Source organism: Rutidosis leptorrhynchoides, chromosome 4 (genome assembly GCF_046630445.1).
Source record: "Rutidosis leptorrhynchoides isolate AG116_Rl617_1_P2 chromosome 4, CSIRO_AGI_Rlap_v1, whole genome shotgun sequence".
Classification (NCBI taxonomy): domain Eukaryota; kingdom Viridiplantae; phylum Streptophyta; class Magnoliopsida; order Asterales; family Asteraceae; genus Rutidosis; species Rutidosis leptorrhynchoides.
The window spans coordinates 369,279,123-369,302,409 of NC_092336.1; the positions used below are offsets into that span (position 1 = coordinate 369,279,123).

At 37.2% G+C, this 23,287-nt stretch overlaps 2 protein-coding genes across 3 annotated transcripts in view; one reads left to right on the plus strand and one right to left on the minus strand.

Moving 5' to 3' along the window:
- Nucleotides 1–17,757: 17,757 nt before the first annotated feature.
- On the minus strand, nucleotides 17,758–20,412 carry LOC139843873 (uncharacterized). 2 transcript variants are annotated; one of them, XM_071834048.1, is made up of 3 exons: nucleotides 19,861–20,412; nucleotides 19,556–19,745; nucleotides 17,758–17,992 (listed from the first exon to the last, which is right to left on the minus strand). In XM_071834048.1, exons 1-2 carry the CDS (start codon nucleotides 20,332–20,334, stop codon nucleotides 19,578–19,580), a joined length of 642 nt encoding a protein of 213 aa, XP_071690149.1. In that variant the 5' UTR covers nucleotides 20,335–20,412; the 3' UTR covers nucleotides 17,758–17,992; nucleotides 19,556–19,577. The 2 variants fall into 2 exon arrangements, with proteins under 2 accessions (XP_071690149.1, XP_071690148.1); XM_071834047.1 differs by lacking the exon at nucleotides 17,758–17,992 and having other exon boundaries at nucleotides 19,355–19,745.
- Nucleotides 20,100–23,287, plus strand: part of LOC139843872 (alpha,alpha-trehalose-phosphate synthase [UDP-forming] 1-like) — a 35,826-nt gene continuing 32,638 nt past the window's right edge. Inside the window, exon 1 of the mRNA XM_071834046.1 lies at nucleotides 20,100–20,432. The gene's annotated coding sequence lies outside the window, so the exon portion shown is untranslated. The remainder of the gene's footprint in view (nucleotides 20,433–23,287) is intronic.

Consider the following 23,287-nt stretch of genomic DNA (forward strand, 5'->3'; position numbering starts at 1 on the left):
AAAATCTTCATTCACTTTGATCATAAACTAGCTTCAAGAACACTTTGTTAACTCATCTACTCCTCTTTATGAAGGTAAGAATCATATATAAGCTTTGGTTCAATTCATATACTTATAACTATCTTAATTCAAGATAGAAATCTTATTCGAACTTTTGTTCATTCTATGATTCTACTCCAAGGATTACAAGCCATCAAGGATATCTTTGATCACAAGATTATCATCTTATTTTATCAGCAACTTTTTTCATTTAATTTGAGGTAGTCACCTTATTCATAATCTTTTTCGATTCATATCTATATAGCTATCTTATTATGAGTTTATAACTTACAACAACAAGAACATAGTTTAGATTAATTCTAAACTTGTTCACAAACAAACTTAATCCTTCTAACTTGACTTTTAAAATACTTTAACACATGTATTATGACAGTATGTCAAGCTAACATAAGGATATAAAACTTGTAAACACAAAGAACACCTTAAAACTGAACATACGCCGTCATAGATCATCGGGGGCTGTTTTGGATTTGATTTTAAAAACCTATCTTAAACTTTGAATTAAAAGATTTCCTTTGGTGAAAAATCTTATTTTATATGGATATGAAATATATCCAAAATCAACTCTAATTGAAAGTATGTTTTTCAAAAGAGTCATCAAGATGTCGTTCTTACGACGGATATGACTATCTTCTTGTATTTGACACCTAAGCTGTATTTTTGACTATAAACATATACTTTTTCTATTTATATTAATAAATAATGGTTCGATACAAAACTATGGCAAGTCGAATCACTCAAAACGGATTTGTAACGAACAAATTATGGGTAAAACAAAATTGGATATTTTTGTTTGTTTTTAGCTACGGTTTTGATTAATAAAAATGGATGCTAACATTATCCTAGCTAACTTACCTTGTATCCTACATGTATTTATACATGTCTTGTTCCCGAACTTATGGAAATACAATTTATAATAGTCGTGATTAAGTTCTAAGACAATATATTATAGTCTTAATAAAGATCGTAAGGCACCATATATATATATATATATATATATATATATATATATATATATATATATATATATATATATATATATATATATATATATATATATATATATATATATATATATATATATATATGACTTGATCACCGTGGATTCGTATACATAGTTTTGACATATCATTTTGACTCTTCTATATATATTATTGGAACGAACTATAAGACACCATTGGCAGTAATCTCGAGTTAGCTGTGGGTCAAAGTGGATTCCAACATAATATATATACTTTGAGTTGTGATCGAGCCTGAGACAAGTATACAATGGGTCGCGGATTGCTTCATACAATATACATATTATGTGTCTTATTATATTAAGACAATATATTATAGTGTTAGTAAATTCTAACACAATATACGCATTTATATTTATATATATATTTATACTGTTGGACTATCGAACTACGAACATTGGACTACTAACAATGGACAATTAAAATTATCACAAGTATCATAAGTATGGAATATTAATTATATATATATCTTGACACAAGAATATTATTATTAGGTTCGTGAATTTGTCAAAGGCCAAGTCTTATTACCATATATTCGGAAATCATCACAAGTGAGTTATAGTCCCATTTTTACTATCTAAATTATTTTGGGATGAGAATACATGCAAATTTATAAATGTTTTACAAAATAAGCACATGTTCATGAAACTACATTCTATGATTGTTTTGTTATACCGGATATCTGTACTTATTATTATTATTATGCTTGGTAACCTAAGAATTAGTGAAAAACACTAATTGACGCGAATCCTAAAGGTAGATCTACGGGCACCAACCACCCCCATTTTCGAATAGTGGAAATGCTTTAGTACTTCTCAGGGTTCTTGTCATACATTTGAATAGTGGAATGTATGATGCCAGATATCTTAAGCGCTATCTTAAGCGCTCTATGTTAAGGTCGGTTACCAGGCGACTCATCGTATGAATGATTTTTGCAGTTGTAATGATCCTGCGCATTTAGTTAAATGAAATCTTGTGGCTTATTAAATGTTATGATTATTATATAGAAACTAAACCTATGACTCACCAACAATTTTGTTGACTTTTTAAGCATGTTTATTCTCAGGTGATTATTAGAAAGCTTCCGCTGTTTCATGTTTACTCAACGTCAAGATTTGGAGTCATCATGCTTTTCTAAATAAATAAACTTGCATTCGGGAATTGTATTTGTAATATATTGTTGACAAGTATGTAATGGTGTGTGTAAAATACATGTATTTTGAGGAGATTGTCTTTGATCGACAATCAAAACTTATGCTTTTAAACCTTTATTCAATAATAAAGGTTATGGTTATTTTAAAATGAATGCAAGCTTTGAAAACGTCTCATATAGAGGTCAAAACCTCGCAAAGAAATCAATTAATATGAAACGTTTATAATTAATATGAATGGGGCATTTCAATTCATGTCTACGGTCGATGTGGGATTCACATAAACTCATCATCCCGATGAGGTTTACTGTAACAACCCAACCCAATAAACAATCGAACACGCGAAACAAATTTTTTTTTTATTTCAGAAGAGTGCGCCACACGCACCACCTCAGGGTGCGCGGCGCGCACAGGCCCAAATTCAGTTCTGTCCGGTTTTGTCAATTTTCAATTAAAGATCTCCCACTTCCCGACATATTAACACTAATGCATTCGCCCCCAAGTCGCATTCTCATGAGTCAATGACTCAAGTGCTACCCTAGTGCACCGTCATCGTAATTACTAACCCCGCACTTATATGGGTACTATTGAAATATACGTTCACTCGAGACTAATTAGGTTTTGTAACGAGACTTAAGTCTCAACTTCATAACCGAATACATCGGTATACAACAAATAATAATAAGGCATATTTGCATCGAAAACGAAAGTACCTGAAGCAGTATCGCTGGACTTCTGTGCTTCACTACCCATCAAGTAGTCGTGCTCTAATCTCTTAACCCGATCAACAAATGATTCGGAACACTCCGACCTTTTGTGTCCCTCCGCCTGGCATATAAAGCACCTGATCGTGCTCACAGGTACACCCGTACAATCCCGTGCCAAATGGCCTCGTTGCAGACAATTATAACATGTAGGCACGAAACCTCCTAACTTCTTAGTCTGATTACTAGCCCGATCGAGACACTCAGACCTTTGGTGCCCTTCCTTCCGACAATAAAAACATACAGTTTTTCCCGACGGACATTCACAAGACTTATGTCCCCGTTGCCCACAATTGTAACACTTCAACCTACCAGAGCCCGACGCTCCCTTCCTCATGCTACTAGCTGGCTCAATTACACCTCTACTTTGATCAATAAACAATTCGGGACACTTTGACCTTCGGTTCCCCTCTTTATGACAATGGTAGCACATTCCGTTATCACTCCTCGGCAACGTGCACTCCCATATCTTGTGGCCCCTAACACCACAATTGAAACATTTAGATGTGCAACCTCCCTTACTCTTCTTTTTCACATTCCCGACGCCTTCAGACGTACCTCTCTTCCTATTGCTCGGAGCACCATGTGGCTCTAGCCTTGCAAGTACTTCTTCTTCACCACTACCTTGAGGCTTGGAGAACCTCTTCTCGAACTCTTCCCTTACAACCTTAGTCACTTGGTCTCGGACCATCTCGGTTACTCGTCCTTCGATTGACTCCTTAACTACTTGACTAACTCCATTGGCGAAACCCGAGACGCATTGTTCAATCGCGGCTTCACCCATTACCGTTAACTCATTCCTCCTTTCATGAGTAGGCTCTTCCGTTCCGTACCCATCTTCCGTCTTCATTCTTAAGAAATGAAATAGATTAAACAACGAAACGAAAAGACATAACACGTATGTATATATACATATACACCACACTACCCCATCTTGCTCAACAATCGTCGTACATTGCTTGTTTGACACGATTTGAACCCGTAACAATGGTAGCTAATCATTGTTACGCGAGCACGTCGCATTAACTTGCTAGTACAACGTCTATCTCGCTTGATGATTGCTAACACAACACAAAACAATTAGCGCAAGGTTAGTTCACATAAACCTAAGCACTAATCAACTCCCGGTCCAACCCGTCTCCTACAAGTCCCGCATAAAGCGCATATACAAATAAATCTAAGTCTAGGCACCTATCTCAAGTCGCCTAAATCCCTTAGACCATGCTCTGATACCACTTGTAACAACCCAACCCAATATACAATCGAACACGTGAAACAAATTTTTTTTTTTTTATTTCAGAAGAGTGCGCCACGCGCACCACCTCAGGGTGCGCGGCGCGCACAGGCCCAAATTTAGTTCTGTCCGATTTTGTCAATTTTCAATTAAAGATCTCCCACTTCCCGACATATTTAGATGAAACGCTTTTCACTACATGTTATAATGGTTAAAACTCACACGATTCAATAATAAAATGAGATTTACAAAACGGGGCCCACATCGGCCATGTTACGAGTTTCATACAAAAGTTCGAGTTTCGACCACACTGGTTTAAATTCCAAACGACACTATGAGCATGATGTTTGGGGTTAAACTACCCAAATCTCGGTCAAACTCCAAAAGCTATCACATCCCAAAAGCGTCCCCTAAACAACAAGCGGGATCTCTAATCCAATCGAAGGCCCTTACCCTTGTCAACGCCGGAGCCTATAAAAAAGATAAACAACGAGAGGGTAAGCAAAGCTTAGTGAATGCAATAATTATACCCATATATATATATATATATATATATATATAATATACGTACTTGCAATCACTTACACATTTATCGCATACACGCTAGCAATACAATTAGCATACCATCACAAGTACAAAGCTAATATTCTCCAACAAACCCCTACTAGCGTAATCAGTAACATATAATCGACATAATATAATATGCTACAAAACAATACACAACCATGGTTAACCATTCACGCATCATGGTGCTACCGGCTCTTTGGTTCACACCATACGCATTTGTCATGATGCTACCAGCTCTTTGCTTCACATCACAACTCGAGTCATACTCACGCTAGAGCGCTACCGGCTCTTTGGTTCACACCCTAACAAATCGTGCTATAGTGCTACCGGCTCTTTGGTTCACACTATAACACACGTACTATGACGCTACCGGCTCTTTGGTTCACATCATAGCACGCTCGCACATACTATGGCACTACCGGATCTTTGGTTCATACCATAACATACAAATAAATACATTACATACATATGCATATAATCATTCCACTCACCTTTAACGATTTGGTGACGATTTTATACTTCCGCAAGCTTCAAAGCAAAGTACCTAATATAATAAGTACTTCAATCAACCCACATAACTAGTTGGACTAAATACCAAAAATTTCACTTATGTGCATTTAATGACTTAAATGCATTAAATGCCCCATTTTCACCAAAACCGCCCTTTAAGGGTCAAGACCATCATTAATCACTTAAAAGCTAGTGATTAAGGTCCAACAACACTAACCATTACACAATTAGGGTATTTCATACCCATATTTCCCAATTAGGTCAATCATTAGCCCTTTGACTAATTTAAAGTCAACACACCCATTTCGGGTTATCTACTAACCCATCTAACTCCCATTTACTAATTAACTAGGTGTGCTAGTGATTGACTAACCAATTAGAACTCATAAACATCAATTAACATTTTGAAACCCTAGTTAGTCACCATTGAGTCTTCATGACCCCCACTTACCCAAGAACACCCAAAATCATCAAATATGGGTTTTATGTTCATCACTTACCCAAACCCTAACCCATACATAAATCAAAGTAAGGAAATCAAAGTTAGAACATACAACTACAACCAAAACGTAGCTAGAGAGGAGATGGACAACTTTAGAACTCGAGCTAAGACCCAAAACTAGCTCCTCCTTCCTTGGCTTGAGCTTTCTCACACAAGAATCACACTCTCTCTCTAAAATTGAAGTGGAAAAGGATAAGGTTATTGGAAATGGAGTGAATGACTCCCCAAGATCTGACCTACTGGCCTCAAACTCGTCCACAAGTGAAATTACCAAAAAGCCCATCAAAATATCTGATTAAAATAAGCAGAACCCGGCTACAGTAATAGTGTGCTGCGCGCACCCTTAGGTGTGCGCTGAGCGCACCTTGCCCAGTTCAGCTTCTGACCTCCGTTTAAATATACAAGGTCACCCACACTTCATGTACTCTATATACGCTTATGTACAATAAATAATCGGGTCTTACAACTCTCCCCCACTTAGATTGGATCACGTCCTCGTGATCCGCACCAATTACTAGAAGTTAAGCACTTCTACCTTGAACATTTCCGTCTCCAATGCGGAATTACACATGAAGTAATCACCCATCCAGGTTCTCAATTCGTACACTAACGCATCATATTACAACGAGCAAGGGTAATCATCCCTCGAGACAAAACAACCGCAACCGCTCGCTCCTACACCTAGTATTTAACTCGTACCATATATTCACAATAAATCCAAAGGTGGAATAATCCCCTAACGACCTCCGTCATCACGCCTTCCCACCATAGAATACTCGAGAATCATCCCAACACCTTCCTAAAACCTCCCGCAAAGATCATCAGAAAACTCGCCACTTTGACTCGAGTCACTAAATACCTTCACAATGCATTCCAAAGTTCAACTTGGGACTTTTTTGAAGACCACTAAAGTCTTTCTTTCCTATATAAGCGACACCCGTTCGCTCATCACATCTACTAGTTAGGGACTTTTTCCGCATTCTCCGGTACTTAACTCCCCCATTTAGGGTCTTAACCCCCTACTTTCACCGTCAAGGTGATAACGTCCCGCGGAATTCCGACATTCCACAACGCCCATTACATTTTTTGGCGTTGGTCATACTCAATAGTCCTTCCAAGGACTCACTATAAGATATTCGAACCTCGATCTTTCAAATCAGTTAAGTGTTAACGCCCGCTAAACACCACAATATACCACAGTTGTAACTTCGGGTTTCTCATCGGTACCCGAATCCAAAGTAATCATACCATCGGAGTCAAAAGTTACACTAGCAGGTATAAGGAGGCACCTGACGTTATGTTATCCAACTCCAATTTCTAACACCGAGTCTCCAAAGACTCGACCCTTACGAGGTCTACTCCCGGCGTCACACGTCACCTGACTACACGCGGTCACCTAAATCTAACGAACCTTATGGCTCAACGCCCATGACTTCCTAGCGACACCCGTTAGTCACTACCCACCTAGGCCGCATAGCTAGTCTATTTATCTTTCAACTCAACACTAAGGAGGTGCTTGGAACACCAAGGCTTATACCTTTCTAACTTCGTCAAAACCATTAACCCGGTTACCTACATACATAAGAATACTTAACCACCGTGACTCTACCCGCACACGAACGTGGTTAACGGAAATGCCTCTCGAACGGCATACCACGTACACCCCCAAAAATCATAAAAGGAAAGAGTGGCTGTCAAGAGCGTACGACGATCGCCACACAATCACAAAACCTCCATCGAAATCGAACCGCCAATTAACATGTGTATATACATCATAGTATGTTATTATCGTCAAGCGTACTACCACACTCTGGTTACGGCCTAATTGGTTTTACCATAAGTTCAACACAACAATTGGGACTACGCCCTACACGGTCTCATCACTATAAACTCGGTTAAGCTCTCGCGGCTACACCAAATCAAAACACAACACTCTCTCGATAATACGATTACACGTCACGTACTCTCACATGGTGATATAACACACGGTGCATACTAACCCAATAACACGCGCACACAAGCAATTAGTTGTTAAACTCACATACGAACAACAATACACACACAATCTACAAAGCCTACGGGTCTCACTCGAACGAGCTTAACGACCCAAAACCACAACCATCTCGTAAAAGAGAGACGAGGTTCACCCGTCTTGCATCTCATAACACACATATCACCAAACTTTGCTCCATCCATGAGCATACGAAGGATTTCGGATTATCCTTTGCTACTTAACTGAAGCACTTACTTAACCGTACGAGTATTACTCTAGCAATCATCGAGTTGCTATCACTTGTAACTTCCACACCGCCACTAGAACACCTATGGGTTTCTTGCCAATACCCTACGTTCGATGTAACCGTAACACCATCGGAGTCGAATACCACGCTAGTAGGTATGAAAGAGACACCTAACGTTGGGTCCCATAGACTCCATTACCAACATTCGTCTAGATCAACACCTTGTCTTAACGGTTTCATCAACTTCCACACGAAAGCGAACACGCTCAACATCCGAAAACCAAAGCCCGTCTCCATGGCTTGGTAGAAACATTTTCCAAAACACTAAGGAATGCTTGGTTGCACCAAGTCTTACGCCCTGCAATCGTCAATCCAACTCCAACGTAGGGTAATTCCATTAGGAATGCTACCCGTAACAATACCACGTATTTACACTAATGCATTCGCCCCCAAGTCGCATTCTCATGAGTCAATGACTCAAGTGCTACCCTAGTGCACCGTCATCGTAATTACTAACCCCGCACTTATATGGGTACTATTGAAATATACGTTCACTCGAGACTAATTAGGTTTTGTAACGAGACTTAAGTCTCAACTTCATAACCGAATACATCGGTATACAACAAATAATAATAAGGCATATTTGCATCAAAAACGAAAGTACCTGAAGCAGTATCACTGGACTTCTGTGCTTCACTACCCATCAAGTAGTCGTGCTCTAATCTCTTAACCCGATCAACAAACGATTCGGAACACTCCGACCTTTTGTGTCCCTACGCCTGGCATATAAAGCACCTGATAGTGCTCACAGGTAGACCCGTACAATCCCGTGCCAAATGGCCTCGTTGCAGACAATTATAACATGTAGGCACGAAACCTCCTAACTTCTTAGTCTGATTACTAGCCCGATCGAGACACTCAGACCTTTGGTGCCCTTCCTTCCGACAATAAAAACATACAGTTTTGCCCGACGGACATTCACAAGACTTATGTCCCCGTTGCCCACAATTGTAACACTTCAACCCACCAGAGCCCGACGCTCCCTTCCTCATGCTACTAGCTGCCTCAATTACACCTCTACTTTGATCAATAAACAATTCAGGACACTTCGACCTTCGGTTCCCCTCTTTATGACAATGGTAGCACATTCCGTTATCACTCCTCGGCAACGTGCACTCCCATATCTTGTGGCCCCTAACACCACAATTGAAACATTTAGATGTGCAACCTCCCTTACTCTTCTTTTTCACATTCCCGATGCCTTCAGACGTACCTCTCTTCCTATTGCTCGGAGCACCATGTGGCTCTAGCCTTGCAAGTACTTCTTCTTCACCACTACCTTGAGGCTTGGAGAACCTCTTCTCGAACTCTTCCCTTACAACCTTAGTCACTTGGTCTCGGACCATCTCGGTTACTCGTCCTTCGATTGACTCCTTAACTACTTGACTAACTCCATTGGCGAAACCCGAGACGCATTGTTCAATCGCGGCTTCACCCATTACCATTAACTCATTCCTCCTTTCATGAGTAGGCTCTTCCGTTCCGTACCCATCTTCCGTCTTCATTCTTAAGAAATGAAATAGATTAAACAACGAAACGAAAAGACATAACACGTATGTATATATACATATACACCACACTACCCCATCTTGCTCAACAATCATCGTACATTGCTTGTTTGACACGATTTGAACCCGTAACAATGGTAGCTAATCATTGTTACGCGAGCACGTCGCATTAACTTGCTAGTACAACATCTATCTCGCTTGATGATTGCTAACACAACACAAAACAATTAGCGCAAGGTTAGTTCACATAAACCTAAGCACTAATCAACTCCCGGTCCGACCCGTCTCCTACAAGTCCCGCATAAAGCGCATATACAAATAAATCTAAGTCTAGGCACCTATCTCAAGTCGCCTAAATCCCTTAGACCATGCTCTGATACCACTTGTAACAACCCAACCCAATATACAATCGAACACGTGAAACAAATTTTTTTTTTTTTATTTCAGAAGAGTGCGCCACGCGCACCACCTCAGGGTGCGCGGCGCGCACAGGCCCAAATTCAGTTCTGTCCGGTTTTGTCAATTTTCAATTAAAGATCTCCCACTTCCCGACATATTTAGATGAAACGCTTTTCACTACATGTTATAATGGTTAAAACTCACACGATTCAATAATAAAATGAGTTTTACAAAACGGGGCCCACATCGGCCGTGTTACGAGTTTCATACAAAAGTTCGAGTTTCGACCACACTAGTTTAAATTCCAAACGACACTATGAGCATGGTGTTTGGGGTTAAACTACCCAAATCTCGGTCAAACTCCAAAAGCTATCACATCCCAAAAGCGTCTCCTAAACAACAAGCGGGATCTCTAATCCAATCGAAGGCCCTTACCCTTGTCAACGCCGGAGCCTATAAAAAAGATAAACAACGAGAGGGTAAGCAAAGCTTAGTGAATGCAATAATTATACCCATATATATATATAATATACCTACTTGCAATCACTTACACATTTATCGCATACACGCTAGCAATACAATTAGCATACCATCACAAGTACAAAGCTAATATTCTCCAACAAACCCCTACTAGCGTAATCAGTAACATATAATCGACTTAATATAATATGCTACAAAATAATACACAACCATGGTTAACCATTCTCGCATCATGGTGCTACCGGCTCTTTGGTTCACACCATACGCATTTGTCATGATGCTACCGGCTCTTTGGTTCACATCACAACTCGAGTCATACTCACGCTAGAGTGCTATCGGCTCTTTGGTTCACACCCTAACAAATTGTGTTATAGTGCTACCGGCTCTTTGGTTCACACTATAACACACATACTATGATACTACCGGCTCTTTGGTTCACATCATAGCACGCTCGCACATACTATGGCACTACCGGATCTTTGGTTCATACCATAGCATACAAATAAATACATTACATACATATGCATATAATCATTCCACTCACCTTTAACGATTTGGTGACGGTTTTATACTTCTGCAAGCTTCAAAGCAAAGTACCTAATATAATAAGTACTTCAATCAACCCACATAACTAGTTGGACTAAATACCAAAAATTTCACTTATGTGCATTTAATGACTTAAATGCATTAAATGCCCCATTTTCACCAAAACCACCCTTTAAGGGTCAAGACCATCATTAATCACTTAAAAGCTAGTGATTAAGGTCCAACAACACTAACCATTACACAATTAGGGTATTTCATACCCATATTTCCCAATTAGGTCAATCATTAGCCCTTTGACTAATTTAAAGTCAACACACCCATTTCGGGTTATCTACTAACCCATCTAACTCCCATTTACTAATTAACTAGGTGTGCTAGTGATTGACTAACCAATTAGAACTCATAAACATCAATTAACATTTTGAAACCCTAGGTTAGTCACCATTGAGTCTTCATGACCCCCTCTTACCCAAGAACACCCAAAATCATCAAATATGGGTTTTATGTTCATCACTTACCCAAACCCTAACCCATACATAAATCAAAGTAAGAAAATCAAAGTTAGAACATACCACTACAACCAAAACGTAGCTAGAGAGGAGATGGACAACTTTAGAACTCTAGCTAAGACCCAAAACTAGCTCCTCCTTCCTTGGCTTGAGCTTTCTCACACAAGAATCACACTCTCTCTCTAAAATTGAAGTGGAAAAGGATAAGGTTGTTGGAAATGGAGTGAATGACTCCCAAGATCTGACCTACTGGCCTCAAACTCGTCCACAAGTAAAATTATCAAAAAGCCTATCAAAATATCTGATTAAAATAAGCAGAACCAGGCTACAGTAATAGTGCGCTGCGCGCACCCTTAGGTGTGCGCTGAGTGCACCTTGCCCAGTTCAGCTTCTGACCTCCGTTTAAATACACAAGGTCACCCACACTTCATGTACTCTATATACGCTTATGTACAATAAATAATCGGGTCTTACATTTACCCACCATCCCGAACAACAAATGAGTGGCTTTGATACCAACTTAAACGATCTTCAAAGCAGACCCAAGTGATCCACGAGCCGTCTGTCTATCACATCTCGAAAGTTTATCGCCCCTCACAACTGAAGCACTTGACTAACCGAATATCTTCATTTCAAATAATAACAATGATTAAAGGTATTATCTAGCCACCGATTTGAGCTAATAAGGGACTCACAATTTCTTATTATCAATTCCTTTATTATCAATCGGATGGGACATTTAGTTACAACAAAGATTAAAATTATTTTTAACATATATTTTACATCATGTATTTATCTTGTAATCGATTTAATATTTGTTTTTGTTATTATCAAATAGGAGACCTTTTGCAAAAATATTTCTTACATCAATGAATTTGATGATACAAATCAAAACTGAATTCCCAGCTGATGATTTAATTTTTCAGTTTACCTATCTCCAAATCTCTATTTGGGTTTTTTGAGTGGTGATGAGTATCTTTACCTAGTGTAAACATTCGATCACATAACTTAAGATTGCCTATGCCCACTTTTCTACGTTGTTGAAAATTATTTGATAAACATGTACATACAATTTTGAGAAATTCTTTTTGTGTTTATCTATAATTCTATTGTTTGAACGAAAAACGAGTCCAACATTTATAGATAGCTAATTTTTTTAATATCTATGAAAACTTTTTTTATTATTTATTACTAGATTAATTAGGTCTGAAGCTAGTATTTTCCTTAGATCTGAAGCTAGTATTTTTCTTAACTTGACTCTCTTTTTATTAGTTTTCATCCCTTAGTCTTTTAATTAGTTTTCATATTTTTCATTTGTATTGACTTATGAAAAAAAAATTATGGTCTTTAGAGTCTGATTTATATATTTTTCTTTCGCGTTAACTCTTGATACGCGATTATCAGGAAGAGTACAAGTTACTACCACTATTAGAAAATAAAACAAAAGGAAGATCATGAACCTGGCACCAATCGCAGGCAGCCTAACAGCTACTCCAAAGCTTCAACTGATACAAGCTTCAACGGATACAAAAGCCAACTATTTTAAAATGTAGTCTTCAAAGTTTCCTCCATTCTTGTTCATAATAATCAACTTTGTAATATTCATTCAGCGTCAATAATCAATGAAACATTTCCGCATATCACTTCTTAACATGGTATCAGAGCTAACGGTGTCGATCTTAGATTAAGACAACCGATTATAAGCTTTAATCATTTACCAAACTGAGTTGCCATGTCGATCGACGGTAGCTCATTAAAACATTTCGATACTCAACCTAATTCAGGTAACAGGAAGAGCCGAAAGGATTGCTGATCCTAGAATCAAAGCAATCACACTTCAAGGCTTACTTCACTTACCTAGAAATCAAGCTACCATGTCCAAAATGACGGTAGCTCAAATCAAGGCTAAAATCAGCGGTTACCAGGAAAAAAATAATAGTTGCCATGGTGAGTTTATTGTTCCTTTAGAACAAAGGAAAAGTGGGATTTGCAGTCGTGGGTAATCAAGAGGCTACCAACAACGGTGGCCACCACCAACCATCAATAGTTAATGGCGACCGTAGGTAGATTACCTGGCACCGAAAAGAGAAAAGACATCAACGACCTGAACGGCGGCAAAGGGAGCAGCAGCGGTAGTCGGCGTCAACCATGAAGCTACCCGCAACGACACCACAAATGCTTCATTTTCATGGCTTCGAAAATTTGTAAAGGTTTGAGTTAACACCTCAAATCCTCAAACTTTTTCCTTTATTTTCGTGTTCATAGCTGCAACCGTCATGGTGGGAGAACGGTTGGAATGAAAGATATAAACCCTAATTTAGTCGGTGACTGAGTTTAGGGAAGAAAAGGTTAAGATGAAAGATAAAATTAGTTTTGTGTCTAAAAACACTCTTGTCCAAAATATTCTGAATAAGGAAACCTAGTTCTAATTTTGACCAAGATTCCAATCGATCAAGAGGGAAGAAGGGTAATAAATACTATACTCTTTCTTTGAAAGAGGCAATGAAGTGAAAACACCTTGGATACTACTCCGTAAGTGTTTAAATTTATTAAAAAAAAGTTTTTTTTTATTAAAATATGGTTGGAATGAACTGTAAAAGTGAAGAAAAAAAAACACTTTTGAGGTGCGCAACAAATGACCATTGGAGTTCTTGATGAGTAAAAAAAAAAAATGGTCAAGTGGCCTTTCAGAAAGTACAAAAGTCTTCAAAACCTTTTTTCAAAGTAAGGAAACAAAAATATCCTTTAAAAGTAAATGGACAATACTTTTGACTGTATTTTGTCAACTATTCCAAATATTTTGACTGTATCTTGTCAATTCTTAACATGGAAAGTCAGCCTTTCAAATAATGAGGAGATTGAAACGAATAAAATGGATATGCTGTTGTTGTGATGGATACTAAAAGGATGGCCCTAAAATTTGTTGACACAAAAATTTAATTGGAAAACAAATGTGATTATGACTGATTTTATGATTAAAACGTCACTAATCCTTTGTTTTTTAATGATATTTCTGGTATATATTCAACACACAGGGAGAGGGAGATTAATTCTAGCGACACCGTGAGTTGAACACTGATGCATCTAACGGAACAAAGAAAGACACTCCAGGCGAACCAAACAAGGCTAATGTTGAACAGGGTTCATGTCGGGCGAACCATTGAAGGTTCAAGTGGAACTGGGTTCATGTCTAGAAAATGAATACTTCTTGGCGAACTAGTAAAGGTTTAATTTTGAACTAGGTTCATGTCGGGAGCTTGATGATCGAGGAAAATCAAAGAAGTTCAAGTCGGTAATCAACCGAATAAAATTGAAGACTAGCTCGTGATTGACTAGTCAACAAAAGACTCCTCAACGATGCATTGGGCAAGTTGAATTATGGAAATCCCACTATTCAACTTAAAGGGGAGTGTTAGAAAATAAAACAAAAGAAAGATCATAAACCTGGCACCAATCGCAGGCAGCGTAACGGCTACTCCAAAGCTTCAACGCATACAAGCTTTAACGGATACAAAAACCAACTATTTCAAAATGTAGTCTTCAAAGTTTATAGCTTTTTACTTCATAATCAATTCAGTAATTATCAATTCAGTTTACTTCATTTGATTCAATATTTTGGCATATCAATTGTTAACATGGTATCAGAGCTATCCAAAATATCCTTTTTTTTTAGTAAGGAATCAAAAATATCCTTTTAAAAGTAAATGGACAAAACTTTCGACTGTATCCAAACATTTTGACTGAATCTTGTCAATTCTTAATATGGGAAGTCAGCCTTTCAAATAATGAGGAGATGGAAACGAATAAAATGGATATGGATATGTTGTTTTTGTGATGGATACTAAAAGGATGACCCTAAAATTTGTTGACAAAAATTTAATTGGAAAACAAATGTGATTATGACTGATTTTATGATTAGAACGTCACTAATCCTTTGTTTTTTAATGATATTTCCGGTATATATTCAACACGCGGTGAGGGGGAGATCAATTCTAGCAACACTGTGAGTTGATCACCGATGCATCTAACGGAATAAAGAAAGACACTCCAGGCGAACCAAACATGGCTAATGTTGAACAGGGTTCATGTCGGGCGAACCAATGAAGGTTCAAGTGGAACTGGGTTCATGTCTAGAAAAATGAATACTTCTTGGCGAACTAGTAAAGGTTCAAGATTGAACTAGGTTCATGTCGCGAGCTTGATGATCGAGGCAAATCAAAGAAGTTCAAGTCGGGAATCGACCGAATAATATTGAAGACTAGCTCGTGATTGACTAGTCAACGAAAGACTCCTCAACGACGTATTAGGCAAGTTGAATTATGGAAATCCCACTATTCAACTTGAGGTGGAGTGTTTGAAAATAAAAGAAAAGAAAGATCATAAATGTGGCACCAATCGCAGGCAGCCTAACGGCTACTCCAAAGCTTCAACGGATACAAAAGCCAAGCATGTCAAAATGTAGTCTTCAAAGTTTCTTCCATTCATGTTCATAATAATCAACTTTGTAATATTCATTCAGTGTCAATAATCAATGAAACATTTCTGCATATCACTTCTCAACAACCACAACTACATTAACTAATGTTATGTGATCCCACTACGACGCTTTTGGGCTACCTATATTACTCTGTCAAAACATAATGTTATAAGTTATAACCAAATAATATTGGTATGTATGTTGTTTGTCATTTCCGTTTGGAATTTAGAGGATTTGGAATCGGATCGGGTGGTCTGATTTCTCGCCATCTTTTTTTCCGTTTGGATTTGTACGGTTTTTGTTTTGCGGGTTTCAAGTTGTTTAGTGTTGTTGCGTTTGGATGCCGGGTTAGTTGGTTCGTGTTGTGTCTCTGTATGTTTTCTTAGTTATTAATAAAGTTTTCGTTATTTTTGCCCATAAAAACAAAACAAATAATTTACATACTTGCACATCTCACATTTCCAACAAGATGAGTAGCACCATAACATAATAGCTGTACTGAAGGAACAAATGTCACCTTTACACAATTGTACTGAACTCAAATGCTAAATAAACCAACACCGAATGCACGATAACCGACCCACGAGAACACTAATATGAATAGTACATAAATTTGGCAACCCTAGTTGAGTCATTTATAAGAGAAGAATTGATAAAAAAAAAAAAAAAAAAAAAACAATATCAAACAACTCGAGTAGCAACTCAAATACAGGAGATCAAATTCTATCACATCTATCATTAGTCACTAAAAATTGTAGCAACATCAACATGATGTGCAATTTTACCTTCGGCTCGGTCGTCAACAATACCACAAACTTCATTCTCAACCAAGTATTATGTATATCGAGTTCAAAATAAGTAGGTAGACAGCAAACGTGTAAGGTTTTCTCTGTTCACCCGAGGAAGTTCAAACTACCTGGAGAAGGGTTACTTGGAGAAGGGTTACTCAGATGTACACACTTGCCTTGATTCGATTGAGATAATTCTTGGCACTAGTAGTCTAGGACCCAATGTGGCTTTATTAACAATAACCATTTTACTATTAAACAATACCTTGATCTTTTACTGATAAAATTAAGAAGAGAAGACACTAGTGTGTACTCCACTATTCAAGAATATAACGTTTCTGAATTATTGTCAGTAACGAACTACATTTGCCAATTGTGCCAAACTTGCTTCTTCTCCACATCTTCTTATGATTCTCATTAAGAAATGCATTTGCATCTTTGCAAACATCATCAATCTTCATAATTAACTTGTCATGCTCAATAAAAGTTGCCACAAACTGTTTATTAAAGTTGCTAGGATAAGTGCGATACATTTTCGGTGCTAAAAAAAGATAATGAATTTGTATGATAGCTACTTTTTGTATAGATGACTGATCACATCCCTTTCGTGTTCTAATTGTGTTTCTTATTGACTGAAGAAAAAATGTCCACAAATTTGTATTTTTTGATTCAGGCACACGATCAGGCATAGGGATATATACCATTTTCTCCATTGCTAGTAAACTGCTGAATTTCCTTGTCAATTGAAAAGTATCAAGGCCAACATAAGGCTGAGTAATACCAAGGAATCCTATCGCGCAAACTACTAGTGAAACAAAAAAAAAAGTGTTGGAAATACATCTTGATTCTTTTTGTCACAAATTGAATGTGAACAACAAATCCCGTATTCATTCTAGTACCTCTTTAAAAGCATTCATCATTTAGGAGTTTTCCCACTTGTCATACATATCGATGTAAACATGTTCTTTTCCAATGAAGACTCAAATATGGTACATCTAACCTTACAGCATCTCATAAGCTGCTACCCTGAAAATATAGAATCCTACTTTTCGATCTTACGCAAAAGGTTGGTTGATTTTTATTCATCTAGGCTGAAGAAAACGTCTCAATGGCACAATAAAAGATTTAGCTCATTAAAAACTGCATTGTCTTCGGCGGAACAAGCTTACATGTTAAAACTGCAAAGTCATGGACTCTTGTCATCAAAAGGGTAACTAAGAAACCTCAAGGCGTTGGTGTATTAATGATGATCTGACTTTCCATAAGGGATTATATGGGAGGTCAGGGGTTCGATCCCCACGAGCCGCAAAATATTTCCTTAAAGTTACCCATCCATTTCAAAGACCTCGGAGGTTGTGGACGTATTGCGTTCAAGCCTCACCCGAGGGGGATTTACCACACGCGATGCCCTATGGATTCGCCGTGGGGGTTTCCTCCCCGAGGGGGTTTTACCACACGCGACGCCATATGGATTCGTCGTGAAGGTTTCCTCCAGAGGGGCGGTGAGACTATAATGTTCGTCCCAAGAAATGATCGGGTGGGTGGATTCCAACATCGCGTTCGGAACCCCATCATTGACTCCTAACCGCCGTACAAAAAAAGGTAACTAAGACACCAAATGATCATGTTATCGTATGCATAAGGGTTTCGACATAAAATTAGCTATCACACAATCTTATCCAAATCTTCAGCATGAAACATGGTGACTTGTATAACTTCATTAAGCAGGCTACAAAAAGAACATATTGTGTTTGTGGAGAGGACAAGTTATTTTACTTACTAACGGAAACTCGTGTGAAAATGTAATCACAATTCTTTGTGTGAATTATAAAAAGATATGGAGTAAAAACATGTTTAGCGCAATTATCATCAGTAATTAATCACATCACATTACTAGCAATATTTCCTCAACATATACGTCTTGGATAGGCGGAGTGTGTTATTAGCCACACTTGATCTTCTTAAAATCACTAAAGAGAAAAAAATGCTATAATTCATTAGTAAAATGAAGATTATGAATAACTAGAAAGGCACATTGGTTGCCAGAGAACCATATGTAACCATATACGAACTATTATGTTGCTTTGTATTTCACCATCTAGAAATCACAAAAAGTGTACACTTTGAGATAGCGCACCAAAGATGCCAGATTAACATCTCAAGAAATCATCAGATTAAACATCCTCTTGTTTATTTATATTTCTATGAATCATGAGAAGTACACTTCTAGATTAAACATCCTCTTATTTATTTATATTTATTTCTAGACGATGAAATACACTTCAATCGACCACGTACTTCTCATAAATTATAGATCGACCATGTACTTCTCATGATTCCAGATTAAACATCTCAGGAAATAATTAAATAAGAGGAAAGAGATAGAAACAAAGTTGGAAGTTTCAGTTTTCGATTACAATAGTTTCTCAATATAGTTTTAGTTCAATTGCTTTAAAACATTTTTAAAAATGAATAATAGGAAAATCATGCCGTGTGCAGATTAACAATAAAGCATTGATCAAATGAAAATGGTGAGCCATAACATAGCATGGGGGTTAAGCACATATACTTAATACAACAAAGATCAACCTTATCATATAGTCGCCAACACGTAATTCAATTTAGACCGTTAACGGTGTCAATCTAACTAGATGATAAGTAACACTCGTATTTGAGAATGAGATGACAACGCACAACAAAAGTTTCCATTTATCAAGAAAGTGTGAGTGAATTCAACTTACAGACAGACAGTCAGGATACATGTCATAACTCGGTTTTGTCACTAGTAGAAGAAGGGTACTTTAAAGCAACATCTTTTAGTATCTGCATCAGACCTTTCAAATCACTGCTACCCAATTCAAGACAGTCCCGAAGCAACCCACCATCCACAATTTCAGCTCGTACCGTCTCAATTACATCCTTCAATGGACCCTGCATTAGTATGACACCAATCCTATTATTAGAACCAAAACCAAAAATGTAGCATAAATATTATGACATATCATATAAAAGTACTGTAAAAAATAATATAAAAAGAAAGTGTTACCGGATGAGTGAAAATTTTGAGTAAGCGATTAAACAGAGAATTAGAGAGATTAAGCAGAGTGGCATAATTCCGTCTGACCCAGTCAATGCGGTCACCATCCGAATTCAACTCATTCAAAACCCTAATCAACTGGTTCAAATCAGAAACAGCACCAAACGACGCCGTTCCAAAATCTCGCCAAGCGTAATTTTTAATATAATCCCAACTAAGAGACCACATAACCTTATAGAAACTAAACCCATGGCTATGTTTATCAATTTTATCAGCAATCGATTTGAGTCTAACTGAACCGGAAATGTCGCCTCGGGAGGCGCGTAGGTTGGCGACGCGCGTGAGGAGAGAGTGGGAGAGGGAGAAAAGAGATTGGAATGAAGAAGTTGTTTTGGGAATGGAGAATGAGGAGGTGGTAGAAAGAAGGAGGAGGAGAGTTGCGAGCGTTATTATCAGAGTTGGTTTTAGGGTTTTGATGGACATGGTTTTTGGGCGGTTGCGTTGATCGGAAAAATCTGGTTTTGAAAGCGGTGGTAGAACTAGAAACAATAAAACTGAACATTTTCTACGGTGCACTTAAGGTTTTTTATTTTTTTTTTTTTTTTTTCTTTTTTTTTTGATTTTTTTTTTTTGCTACTGGCGGTTTTAGATTGTTGTTAACACGTTTCAACATATTGTACATTGTGATAACCGGCATAATGAAAGTGACTAAAACCACCACGCACAATGATTTAATGCATATTAACGACAACCCTAAATAATGTCATTAACAAAATCCTTTTTTCAAAAAAAACCTAATAATATCATACAAAGGATTATTCGAACATACTTAATGTAACATCCCGTTTTTCCCGTACGTATCGAAAGGTACATACTTAATCATTTGTACGTATGTAACTCGTTGTTTATGCGTAATTGTGTAGATATATACATATATACATATATATATATATATACATATATACATATATATATATATATATACATATATATATATATATATATATATATATATATATATATATATATATATATATATATATATATATATATATGTACTTGTTAGTGTGTGCGTAAATAAGTCTTAAAGGAGCTTCGGTTAGTGTTAAGTCTTGTGAGACTTAGATATGAGAGTTAGACGTGTATTGGAGGCTTGAACAAATTAATGTTGTGTAAAACGATTTTTGGGTTTAAGATGGTCGAACTGACCAGATCGTGCCTTAGGCCGCGCCGCGACAAATGGGTCCGCGCCGCGGCAAAGCAACCAAACCAGGGTCAGAAGTTGAGTTAAGAGGGGTGATTTTTCCTTTGTAACGTCGCGTCGCGACAGTCCTGCAGTTCTGATTCCGGTTTTAGCTTAAATTAAATGACTTGGAAGGACAAAATGGTAATTTGACATATAAATCTGGTGGGAACATTAACTCTCCACCACACATCCATTTATTTCATTTTCATTTCCATTTTCTTTCCTATTTCTCTCCCAAAACACAAAACCCACCTAGCTTGATCTTGAGATTTGAAGTTGGAGATTTGTGAATCAAACCTAGGAGCGGGATTTAAAGTTGTTCCTTGTGTCTCTAGCTACGCGTTGATAGTCTCGGTAAGTTCTAACTCTAAGTTTGAGTTTTATTGGTTAATGACTAGGGTTTTGGGTACTAGTGATTTGTATGACCCATTTGAGGGTAAAATAGGTGAGTTTGGGTTATGTTGTTGTAATAAAACCCTAATAGCCATAATCTAGGGTTTTGGCCTTGTGATTTGAGGTTGTAAGTGTCAATTGGTGTTGTTAGTCACTAATGCACTTTAAGATTTATGAAAGAAGGGTTAATGGGTAAGTTTGACTTGATTTGTGAGTTTAAGTGAGTTAAAATGGGTCAAAATGTACTAGTTGACCTAATGGGATGAAATGGGTATGGATTACCCTAAGTTTGTGTTAATTGAAGTTAATAGACTTTAATTCACTAGTCTTAGTGATTAAAGTTGTCATAACCCGTCCTTAACCGTAAGAACGTGTTAGATAACGTATGATTTCATTGCGAGGTATTGACCTCTATATGCGACATTTTTAAAAGAAAAACTGCATATATTATACATTACAAACCATAATTCTTATTTTTGATACAAGCTTTGGACGAAATAAAGATGATTATCGTTTAGCGATAATCTTCGACTTACAAACTTTACAAATGATGATAACAACACGATTTCTAGCATATTTTACAACACAAATCCTCCGATATGCAGTTTTATTTTTGACACAAATATGCATACTCAAGATCTTGTTTAAATTCAACATGTTGCAGCGGAAGCTTCTAATTATCACCTGAGAATGAACATGCTTAAAACGTCAACATAAAGTTGGTGAGATATAGGTTTAGTGCCGGCAGCAATATATATATAGACCACAAGATTTCGTATATAAACAGTTTAATAAAAATATTCTAAGTGGTTGAGCACTTGGTAACCATACTTAACAATTAATCACGTCGCATATTCCCTTTAATATGAAATCTTACTACACTGTACCAAGTGTAGTCACGAAACGAAGTACTGTGCAACCGTTGAATACTGGTCGTCCAGTCCGGTTGGGGTTGTCAAGCCCGATAGATCTATCAACAGGATTCGCGTTTACAATACCGCTGTAAATATTAGTTACCAAGCTACAGGGAAGTATGCCAGTGGTACAACTCAACGTAGAATATATATTTTTCAGTTACTTGTGTCCATAACGTAAAACATAAAATACATGTATTCTCATCCCGAAATATTTAGAGTTTAAAAGTGGGACTATATACTCACTTTCGTCTTGAAGATATATATAATTTGACTTGGTCTCCGGTTGATATCACGAACCTATCCATATATAATATATCAATACCTTTTCTTTTTAAACAAACGTCACATATATATACTTGTTATACTTTTAATACTTTTAATAATTCCTTAGTCCGTAGTTAGCAGTTCGTTGTTAGTAATTCAATTTTAATGGTTCATTTTTAGATGTTTAATATACCCGCAATGAAATAAATAAAACTCCCAACGAAATAAATAAAACCCCATCGTATATGTATTGGTCGAGATTAATCTTGACCCATGGTACCGGTGTTGTCAAATGACGTGTTGCGTACATAAAGTACCGGTGTTGTCAAATGACGTGTTGCGTACAATCATGGGATCTTATGATTAATCTTCTCGTATTGTTTACGGGTGATCCTGAACCATATAAAATTAAATTATGAGTACATATATATAAAATATCATGTTATTTTAAAAAGATGTGATTTATTTAATTTTCTCCAATTATTTTCGTAGCTAAACTAGTCTTAGATATCCGATCTCGTTTTGGTCATAGTTTCTTCGTTACAACTCCGTTTTCGTTGATTCAACTTGCCACTTCCTTGGATCGAGTCCCTCTTTAAGACTATGAACTGTAAAT

Bases quoted from the DNA above. Each gene is read 5' to 3' on its own strand.
- LOC139843873 (XM_071834048.1), bottom strand. From the start codon at position 20,334: ATGTCCATCAAAACCCTAAAACCAACTCTGATAATAACGCTCGCAACT. The intron at 19,746-19,860 runs GTAACACTTTCT...ATACTAATGCAG, and splicing joins TCAAAATTTTCACTCATCCG to GGTCCATTGAAGGATGTAAT.